We start from the raw sequence: 11,228 nt of genomic DNA, 5'->3' as shown, positions 1-11,228 counted from the left end.
AATCTCACTCAATAATGCTCCTCGGCCAGCGCTGCTGGGGGGTTTAGGTGGAACCTTTTCAGACACCGATGGACGTTTTGGCCGTGGAAGGGGTAGGGCTTCCTTGGGCAGGGGGGTGGGGATTTGGGGGGAGAAGATGCTAGAGGATGAAACTGAACTGCTGGAAGAGCTGCTTTGTCCACGGACATTCGTTTTCCTTTTGATCTGAAAACAACAAAGTAACAAAAAAAATGCTCTTTTTAAATCCATAGTTTGTTTCCTAAGAAATCTCAAAAGAATCGCTGTTCTTTGTTACATGCAGAATGTTAGATTTTTTTTTCATCTCAAGCTTTTGACCTTTTTACACCCAGGAGGGCCAAAGTGTGGACAGAAAAATAAAATCATAACAATATTCAGTAAACGAACTAACCACTGGCAAATGAGGGTACTGCTCAATAGCTACCATACAGTATGAATGGTCACACGCTAGGGTCCTATCAGACTTAGAAATTAGAGCAACCATACTTCCAGGCATCATATTAAAAAAAACCCTGCCATATCAAAGCGCCAGGCTCATTGCTTCCATAGATGTAATAATAAAAACTAAAAATAACGTTTATTGTATAAAATACCTCTACAGTAACAAAAGGGGATGTCCATCCTTTTATGCAGCAACGTTTTATAGTGGAATGAACTAAATTTGTCGTATCGTTTGGCAAACAAAGATTGGCCAGCCCCTTTGCTACTCCTGGAAGCCCTAGAGAACACTTTTGGCAGGCACACTATGGAACTTACTTGGACTGACTTCTCTCTCTTGTGACGTCTTTTCCATCGTCTGATTTGGATTTCTTTGTGGACATTTTCCGTTTCCTTTAAATAACGAAGAAAAAGCAAACCTACAACACTGCACCAATTGCCACTTTAGCAATAGCCACTAAACAGTACACACTAAACATGTCTTCTTCACTAGACACTACATTCTAGACAATGGTCAAAGGACAGCAGACACAAAAAATGACTTGGCAATAGACAGTGGACACAGACACTAGCCAATAATAATTAAGACAACAACAACAACAACAACAAACTAATATGGCCTTAATAGGGTTGATCTGTGTGCATTACGCACCGGCGTTACTTAAGTTTATAAATATCTCGACACACCCTACCTGTACTGTAATACCATGTTACTGGTCGTTGCTATTTCAAATGTTACTACACTGAAGAGGACCGTTAAGGTCGAAGGGCTATGTAGTTTATTAAAACCGTAGCTGTATGGCGATACACAATTTGTTCTTTTTAGTATAATATCAACCTTGGGTGCGGTTACAGGATGTTCTAAAAGTTTGGCCTTTCTCAGGTGCAACGTTCTTATACAACGTTCCCATAAAAAAAAAAAAAGTTGTAGGATTCGTCCTATTCCGGGACATTCATTAACACGTGTGTATTGTATTCACCTCTGGCCTTCTTCACCCTCTGTTCTGTATAGTTTGAGAAGTTGCTTCACATTTGAACTGAAACGGACCTGAAATGATTATGATAAAAAAAGATAACGTTTCACTATGGAGTCAAATTGAGGTGATGATCACGGCGTTTCGACTGCAATACTGCCAGTCTTCATAAGGTGATGAGGTCGATTGGTTTGCTACTATTGGTGCATTTCGGTCCTCATTATTATCCAGACAATTAGGTGTTTTTCCCTCATTGGTTCGCTTTGTCATCGATCGGCTGTTGTGCTTTTTGATCGTATAGTAGGTATCCATGCTTCAATCAGGAATTTGGATTACACTATTGATGTTTTTAGGATAAAATCATATTTCGATGGCCTCTTTGGCCCTACGCGTGTACCAGTGAGGGTCAAGGTCAACAAACTTTAACGTCTTTCCAGTTAGGAAGATGCCCCGTCTCTTCAGCGTGCTCCGAATCTGCAACTGACGTTTGTGTACGAGCCAGCCGTATCACTCTGTCATGTTTTTTTTTCTATCATTTCTTGCATCTATCACCGTGTTTCCCCGGTATATACCTTGCTGCATTAACATGGAATCTTATTAGGAGTACGCCAAAGAGACGGAGCATCTTCTTTCTTGGCATCTTTTCTATATTACACCTCGATGAACAATAGCCACAACTTTAATAACAATAATTATCATAGGACAAAAAAAAAGGGGGGGGGGGGGGGGGGGGTTAATAGAGTACAAGGAAAAGAGAAAAAATAATAGACAAAGGTTTAACACTCACAGGACCAGGGTTAAATTTTTTTAATCCACTGATATCACCACCTCTGAAGAATGGATGGGCCACAAGCTGAAATCACGACAAATTATTACGATTATAAGCTTTTCACTCGGAAAAGACCCTGAGAATTCCAAAAGGTTAATAACACGTAACAAGAATGAACTTTTCAAAAGCTTCCAAGTAAATGACCATACACTAGCTAGGTTTTTATTCACATTCAAAGTTAAATCCACATATTGACCTCAGCAATAAACAGTAAAAGAAGTCTCCGAGCCATGAGGCCCATACAGCCGGAGCTTATCCCGGTTTCCGTAGCATTAAGCGACTAGGAGTATTGCTACTCCCCCTGGTGGGATGCTAGTCCATCGCAGGGTTTAAATTCGCCGGTACCCATTTATACACCTGGGTGGAGAGAGGCACTGTGAGAGTAAAGTGTCTTGCCCAAGAACACAACGCAGCGCCCCGACCAGGCCTAGAACCCGGGCCGTTCGACTCGGAGTCGAGCGCGCTAACCATTAGGCCACCGCGCCTCCCCAGCAATAAACAGTACAATGCTAATTCAACAATGACAGAAACTAGAAAATACCTTCAGCTTTGCTTCGACATATTAAGCCTTATTTCTCCAGAAAATTTTAGGTTTTAATAATCACCAAACAAAGTGCAACAATTCTTTACTGAAATCTTCCAATGCCCAGAATAGCTTCTACTAAAAACTTAACATCTTAAATCTTGTTTGCAACAGAATATAGTAAAACTCTTTTGAAATTAATGAATTTATACAATGAACTCCTGTACAACATATGTACATGGCTTCTACCTGTATACACATGCAAGCAATCGTTCTACTCAGAAAGTTTTCCCCAGTATAGCGCCATTACGTTGCTTGTTTTAAATGTTAACTGTAAGACACAGCCAGGGTAATGAGTTCCAACTTACCTCATCCAACGTCGGATACGTTCCACTTTCATTGAAGAAAATAACATTTATAACCTGTGATGATGATAAAACGACAGCTTCACTCAGCATGATATTTTTTCACTTTTACAATATCAAAAATAATTACGGTCGATCAATTTTGTTTTACCCTTTAAAACTCCACAAGGAGTACTTGTTCTATGTGCTGTTGCTATACGCCGAATTTTGATGACGTCATTGTTTACTACATGTTTCATTTAGAAGTTTACAATAATCATCACGTTCTTTTACAGCAAGGCGCCCAAAAGTGTGACCACTTTTAATTTATTCACATTCTTTCGTGCAGATTTAATCCAATCAGAAGTCAACTGCAAGCTATCCACGACTTTTGATTGGATTAAATCTGCACGAAAGAATGTGAATAAATTAAAAGTGGTCATACTTTTGGGCGCCTTGGTGTAATAAATGACTGACTACATGTACTTTTGCTATCCATCTTTTTTTGTTTTTGAAAGAAATACCTGTACAGCGTCGTTCACATACCTCTACGACTGGTACATTTCTAAAGTTTGCTAACTGTTCTCTCTTTGGTTCCGCTGTAGTTAACTCCCAGCCAGCTAACATTTCATACAAAAGGTGACCTGAATAACAATGATACGAAAAAAAGCTTGTTTCTTTTTCAAACAAGTTGAATTTGACAGATTTTGGTGTGTTTTGGTGAACGTTTATTAATGAGGACACTTTGTGATGCCTGTCATGAAGAATGGCATTTCATTAGTGTTCAATCCTGGACATATCTGAACACATAGGATACTTACTACGGAAATGATGGTAATAATAGGGCTCGACGCTACTTTTTTTATTTTCCTTATAGGCTCTGACTAGTGGATTGTGCTTTGCAAATGTCTGCTGTCAACGGTCAAAGAAGAATGCTCTCGCCAAAATGTTAGAATTCTGAAATATGATAACTAAAAACTTTGACAATTTCAAGCTATAGCGAAACAAATTAATTAAGGTATGAAGCAGGCTCATGTAACTTCCTGCCTCGTCCGATCTATCGGCCATCCAACCAGTAAATGGTTCGTCTGAGTTTAGTAGAAGTTTTGAAAAGAGTAGTAGGTTCTTACCAAACTGAATGACTTCGATGTCATCTTCATTGCCTTTTGTAAGTTTCTTTACTGTAGGAAAAAGCCTTGACTTCCAACCAAAAAGACGGTTTTCAAAGCCAGAAAGTCTACAAAGAACATTTCATTCAATAAAAAAGCTTGAACAAATGCTATACGCCAATTATAAAATAGTTATACTCAATTAGAGAATGATAGTTACAATCTTATGTTAGGTCAAGAATATTTATATAGTAAGTCCGGCTATTTTGCACTGCAGGACATTGCTTTGTTCAAGGAAAACACAATGGAATTTGTCTTCATTTACTTCCTACTCATTTCTTCCATTCACGTTAACGTTCACTTTGATATAGCGCTTGTTAACGTTTCGAATGAGGGACTCCAGTTATTGTAATACAGCTTTCTAGATGGAGGAACTGTCTTTGTACATTGTATGGATAGGCAAGTGTCTGTTTGTGTGAAGAGGTCTTTTCATTAATGACTTTCCCGATAACAATTCATCATTGCCATTGCTGATTCAGGTATAATTATGTAATGGTTTCAAGTTTGTGCTGTGTATTCAGAACAATGCAATGTGCCAGGTAAAGTGATGTACGTTCTGAGGAAATTGTACCTTTACGTACATACTTTACTTACTTGGAAGTTCCATTTATTATAAAAATATTTCCAGAATGTAAGTGACCACAAGCTGGGAGGCCTTTTTCCCTCAGATATAACAAAGCCTGTAATTGGATAAAAATTAACCATCGCTATTTAATAAGTTTCCAAGAGCATTCCACAAACAAAAAAAATAACGTTATAATAAACAAACGAACAAAACTAACGAAGAACAGTGCAGCAAGCAAGCAAGCAAGCAAAAGAACAAACGAGCGAAAGAGCCAGTGAACGAGGAAACGAACTAACAAACGAGCAAACAATTAAGCAGGGGAACGAAAGAACGAATGAACGAAGAACAAACGAACGAACGAACGAACGAACGAACGGACGAACGAACGAACGAACGGACGGACGGACGGACGGACGGACGGACGGACGGACGAAACGAACGAACGAACGAACGAATGAAACGAACGAACGAATGAAACGAACGAACGAACGAATGAATGAACACTTTAAGCAAGGGGAGAATTTACATACAGTGTACAGCGTATTAATGCAGGTTTACATGTAGCAGAAGGGAAGGCTCCAAATTAAAAACTTTTTTTACAGTGTAGTATGCAAGTAATAGATCTCTATCAACAAATAAATGTACAAAGTACAGCTTAATACATGCATTATAAAGAATTATATAATAACCTGAATTCTACGCGCATTTTGATTGGTTCTTACTTATTATCTATCAGAGTACAGACACATGGATGACGTCACGCGGTGGTGTGACTCGCGCGCGTGATTAGAGTTCATAGTCCAGATCAGAGTTGTCGGCAAAGTTTTTCAAACTTGCGAGGCCATAACAAAGCAAAAAAGTTCAGCTTAATTACAAATGTCCAGTGAGAAACAATACGCCAAGCATCGTTCACCTTTCGAAGCATTTAACTAGGCGAAACAAGCTTGAAGAATACAGTGAATTATTCGAGAAATTATCCGAAATCTATATGAAAGTTTGACCGATATTGTGCAATTGGACGACGCCACGGGAAACAAACGAATTGTGGTTGAACGCTTCGGTTAATATGTTTACAGATTTGAACAACTTTCCAAATCGGAATAAAGGTTAGAGTTTTCATTGACTTTCAATGTTCATACCACATTTTGACGTCATCTGTGATCTATAACTGAACAGACGCACGGCAAAATGGAATCTATTTGTTAAACAACACTCTTCCAAAGGCAGCATTGTACACGATGTTACCTCTAAGACTTGTCGTCCATAATTTCGGATCTGGGTAAGTGACAGAGATTTCCCTTTAACTTGATACTTATCTTCCCACGACGACTGTGAACGAGACTGAAAGACAAATTTAAGAATTTACATGTACAAAACAGCTGTAGTGTAAAGGAACTGTCTAGAAAATTAATGAGATGCACCTATTTTAGACACAAAGCTGGCCAGAGAGTTTATAAAAAAGATAAATTTATAAGAATTTATTAAAATGCAGATGGTGACCCTTAAAATTAAAGTAATAATGTGCTACTCTAAGAAGCTTTAGTATAGGCCAGCCTAAAGCCTTGTTTTCATTTTTAATAATATAAAGAAATATAATTTAATAATACAAATTAATAAAGGCAGTCATATTAGCATTCATTTGGGTAAATTTTTGTAACAAAATTAATGTTCAATCTATTATGTACAAACTGTAATCAGTATACTCCACAAATGACAATTGCGTTGTCATACCCCATAAATGACATCTTTCAGTGATCCTGCAGATCTGAATGGATGGACAAACATAACCAAATTGTGTTCAAACACAAAATCTACCTCCATCACTGGCAGCAAGTACGGATGCTGTAAATAACAAGTTGGGCAATATTAAATTACAATAATATGACATGTTTTCATGTATGTTTGCTTTACTAATAATATAGTACTAAAGCTCAAAAAAAATCTATCTTTTCCTCCTTTGCTACTGAAATACAAAAAAGAAAAACATTCTTGACTGCTGGAAGCATTGCCAACCAAATTGACCACATTTTACCATAAGTTACTCTCAAATAGCCCATTGAAATGGCATAAAAAGAAAAACATTCTAATGACTGCCGGAAGCAATGCCAACCAAATTGACCACATTTTACCATAAGTTACTCTCAAATAGCCCATTGAAATGGCATAAAAAGAAAAACATTCTAATGACTGCCGGAAGCAATGCCAACCAAATTGACCACATTTTACCATAAGTTACTCTCAAATAGCCCATTGAAATGGCATAATAAAATGTTTAAAATTCAAGTGAAATGACAAGCCATAAGGCCAGTGTTTTCTCTTCAAAGTTGATTTGGCCTGGATCACCAAATACAAATTTCGAGCTCATAATCTTACTGTGAATTAATAAAACGTTTATCATGTCAATCATGTTACTGGTATAGCATGGCGAGGCATGGCACGGTATGGCAAAGTACAGCAGGAGCAGCATGGCATGGCATGGCATGGCATAATATAATAAAATTATAGTTATTAAATGTATAAATAAATTATCTGGGTTTCTTGATGGTTAATAATATTAGCATGATAGTCTTCCACCTTAATTAACATGTACAAACCTGCAAGAGTGAAAAGAGCTCTTTTAAAGTTTTTCTTGTCCCCTTGCTGAAGGAAATCACACACTGTGAACTCCATGGTACCATTGTTAACACTGCATCTATTCCTTGTTTACTGTCCCTTACAAGGAACCACTGTTTATTTATTCGGCTTCCTGAAAAAAAAGAACAAAATAATAAACACAGTCAGCCATGAATTACACATGTATAGCAATAGAAGCAATTAGGTCTTACTAAAATTTCATTTTTGAGTCTACATGACAAAAGGTTTATAAGCTACATGTACATGTACACAAAGATGACTTTTGGTACTAAGCCACAAGTCCACCTACAAGTATTACACTCTATACTATATGCTGTGCATGTGTACTGCAGCTCTTTCAACTGAATAACTAAGTCCAGGGATCCATATTCGTTTTTTCTCCAAGTCGTCAGCCGGGCAAGTATGCAAGATGACATACTTGCCCTGGCAAAATTTTACTTGCCCGTTCAAAAGTGAAGAATGGCGACCATACAACAAGTAAATGAAGAGTTGACTTTTTTGTTATTATCACATGTACATGTATGTAACACTGTGTATATATGAAATCTTTAAGACAACGAATCTGTTTTAATAAAGTTTGATTCACAAGTATTTGTTAATGAGACTTTTTACTTGTCTACCTTGGCTGCTGGTTTACAAATTTCACAAAACATCATGCCCCCAAGCGGCTTGTGATGTTGCGGAAGCGTATGATGCGGGAACAAATGAAAGCCAGGGCCTCTTCGACTGCAACCACGGAAGAAAAGAACGCTTTTGCTCTTCTTATTCATTTTTTTCCTTTGCTGGCGGTGCCAGACCAAGATAACGGCAAATTTTGATCAAAACATCAGCTGATGCGATCGCCTTGTGTTTTCGCGGATGCAGCTGCAGAACAAAATATCAGCGGTTGAGAGCTTGAAAATTGAGACTGCAATGATTTCATTGATGGAAAATACCGCATCAGCCAAGATGGCGGCCAAAGTTATGATTTTATCGCGACAGAAAGTTGTAAATTATGTTCTGTTTTCGAAAAGTTATGAATGGATGACAAGTGGTCAGAACGCAAGTAACTCATAAGAAAACTTAATAATTGTTAAGCACATTAAGTGCGTTAGAATTTCAAAACTGTCAAATTAGAATTTAAATTCTATTTTGTTGTAGTTTTAAAGTGGTTCTGTTGGGAACCTGCATAAGTCAGGTTTACAGAACTTGTCTGTTTTGATCAAAAAGCGCATTAGAATTTCAAAACTAGCAAATTAGAATTCAAATATTTTGTTGTTGTAGTTTTAAAGTGGTTCTGTTGGGAACCTGCATAAGTAAAGTTTAAAGAACTTGTCTGTTTTGATCAAAAAGCGCATTAGAATTTCAAAACTATCAAATAAGAATTCAAATATTATGTTGTTGAAGTTTTAAAGTGGTTCTGTTGAGACCCTGCATTTATACAGTAATATTAGGTGATTGTTGAAACGGTTATGTGAAGCTCTCAATTTAAGTTAGTAACTGAAGGTTCCTGATTGATTTATCATTAAATCTTGAGTTAACTGGGCTGTGGTGTGCATTGCTTTTTCCTTTTCGACTGAAAATGGCTTTATCAATGCTGCAGGTAATTTTTGATCTCAATTAATTTAACCGAGTTAGTTTTATTTAACTAGTTTATTTTTTTGTAGGTTGGATTCATAATGAAACATCAAGGGAGGGGAGGTGTTTTACTTTTTCTACTTATTAACCTATTGAAAAAATGGTTAGGAAAAAACTAACTAGTTACAAAAATTAACTGAGATAAAAAGTTAACTGCAACATCAATGACAACTGGAGAAACCTGACATTATTGTTTTGTTCATGCCTTCTCGATTTTGGTTCACCTTATTTAGCAGGATCTAATCTCAATACTTACGAGTTTTGCTTGCCGTGTTCTGTTCAAAGAACGTCCATTAACGAAGCAATCCTGTGACATCAATTTTTTTCGATCTTCCATCTTCGATTTCGTGGCTTAGAGGGGATAAGACGTCATGTAAACTGCACAAAACGTGCTTCCGAAGGTTTGTCAGTACCAGTACTAGCCGCGTATTTAAAATTCAAAATGGCTGCCACGTAAACAAAGGTAAGATCGGTAAGATGCGCTTTTATTCACCTTGTGGTTCGTTTTTCGATATTTTACCCTCAGTCTGCATTTTACCCCTGGTCTGCAGTCTGCAGTCTGCATTTTACCCCTGGTCTGCATTTTACCCCCGGTCTGCAGTCTGCAGTCTGCAGTCCGCAGTCTGCGTTTTACACTGACCGCTGATAGAACAAATATTCACGGTTTCGCTTCATTTTACAAGCTTTTACAGGACACCGTGAATAAAGATGCCCTCCGTTTTAATTTATATAAAGCTGAGATTATTGGAAGCGATTTTTATTCATTTATCAAGTATTCTCAAATACAGGAATATGGGTTTATTACAAAGAAGAAACATATATATCATACCATTGGAATTCAATACCGGTAGTCTTCGGCTTCGTCTGTTAAACTTATTACAGTATTTGTCAACATTTTAACGATTTGCCATTGCACAGCAAATGTGTTTTGCAAAGTATAAAAATAATTAAATAGCGAGAGAATAATAGTAATTAAAATTTGTTTAAAGGAAATGTGACCGGTCAAGGTGGCTCAAAGTTGAATGTTGACTTGTGAAGTTCCTATTCAAAGCCAGAGTTCGTGCTCTACTAAACCCGCAAGGAGACAGAGTTAGAATTTTTCGTTTGCTTTCACAAAAATGAAAAGAACATACCTTGACAGCGTCTGGAAAAGAACGTACCTTGACAGAATTTGAAAATTAATTTCAATATCGTTCCGTGTAAATTTTTACCGGCCAACAGCCGTCGAAGCTCCGTATTGGAAAACCGAAACTTTAACGCTGTTTCCCTGCAGATCTACGGTCCCTTTCTTCTTGCAACACAGAAACAAGAATAATTACTAGACTGTAAACTCGTTTAGAATTCCGTAATCTCGAAATCCTGGAAGGAAAACGGTCTATTTCCCCGTTTAACAAACAAAAACTTCAGAACTCGCGTAATTTTCACTTTTCCCCTTGTAACACGAAAGCTGTTTATCCTAAAACGCCTCGTTTTCATGCCTCGTACCAGTTTTTTTTCCCCGCGTCCGCCATTTGTGAAATCGGTGTATCAGTTCTAGATATACAGTGTACTCCACTTAAGTTTCCCGGCGTTCCGCACGGCCACCGAGTTTTCCCGCCGAAAGCCGGCAGCACGTGTCATTTTTCCATTCAGCTCAGACTAGATTTCCCAAAAAAGTTTCAAACGTTAATGAAGAACCACATTTTCTCTCAAATTCGACATTCTTATAGAAAGCCATATGACGTCATTTGCCGCCTGGTCGTACAAAAGCGGTGAAGGATCCCAGGTCCTCTAGATGTGGCAAGTTATAATTTCCGTAGCCGTCCCGCGAGAAAAGCCCCCAGCTACGCAAGCTATAAACGAACAAATATCACCTTTACCAAGATGGTGCACTTTATCTGTTGGTAGCCAACTGGTTAGCCTTAATTATAGTTAGTTATAAATATTGCTTTCTGCTCTTTGAAGTGTCCCAGTCAACCTTTTGCCCTGGGTCTTCGTTCCAATTGACCAGCGGTCGTGAAACAAGCAGCCATGAATACCCGAAAACCTCGAACTTCCGGTTGAATTATGCATGCCTTAGCTATTAGAAGCAAGTAATGACTCAATGAACTCCTTGGTCTTTTACTTCTGGTCATTTT

At 37.8% G+C, this 11,228-nt stretch overlaps 1 protein-coding gene across 1 annotated transcript; it reads right to left on the bottom strand.

The window, feature by feature from the left end:
• Window positions 1–8: 8 nt before the first annotated feature.
• On the bottom strand, window positions 9–7,620 carry LOC144644802 (slowpoke-binding protein-like). The gene is made up of 11 exons (XM_078504351.1): window positions 7,455–7,620; window positions 6,592–6,702; window positions 6,106–6,201; window positions 4,890–4,975; window positions 4,257–4,363; window positions 3,673–3,770; window positions 3,151–3,204; window positions 2,218–2,283; window positions 1,437–1,504; window positions 775–849; window positions 9–204 (listed from the first exon to the last, which is right to left on the bottom strand). The coding sequence occupies exons 1-11, from the start codon at window positions 7,536–7,538 to the stop codon at window positions 9–11; spliced, it is 1,041 nt and encodes a 346-aa protein (XP_078360477.1). The 5' UTR covers window positions 7,539–7,620.
• Window positions 7,621–11,228: the final 3,608 nt, after the last annotated feature.

The sequence above is a fragment of the Oculina patagonica genome, chromosome 1 (assembly GCF_052425735.1).
Source record: "Oculina patagonica isolate OP01 chromosome 1, crgOcupat, whole genome shotgun sequence".
Classification (NCBI taxonomy): domain Eukaryota; kingdom Metazoa; phylum Cnidaria; class Anthozoa; order Scleractinia; family Oculinidae; genus Oculina; species Oculina patagonica.
Note: the sequence above shows the minus strand (reverse complement) of the source record. Positions and strands in the feature narration are given on the sequence as shown.

Bases quoted from the DNA above. Each gene is read 5' to 3' on its own strand.
- LOC144644802 (XM_078504351.1), bottom strand. From the start codon at position 7,538: ATGGTACCATGGAGTTCACAGTGTGTGATTTCCTTCAGCAAGGGGACA. The intron at 4,364-4,889 runs GTAAGTAAAGTA...TGTTCTTTGTAG, and splicing joins ATAATAAATGGAACTTCCAA to ACTTTCTGGCTTTGAAAACC. The intron at 205-774 runs GTAAGTTCCATA...TGTTGTTTTCAG, and splicing joins AGAGAGAGAAGTCAGTCCAA to ATCAAAAGGAAAACGAATGT.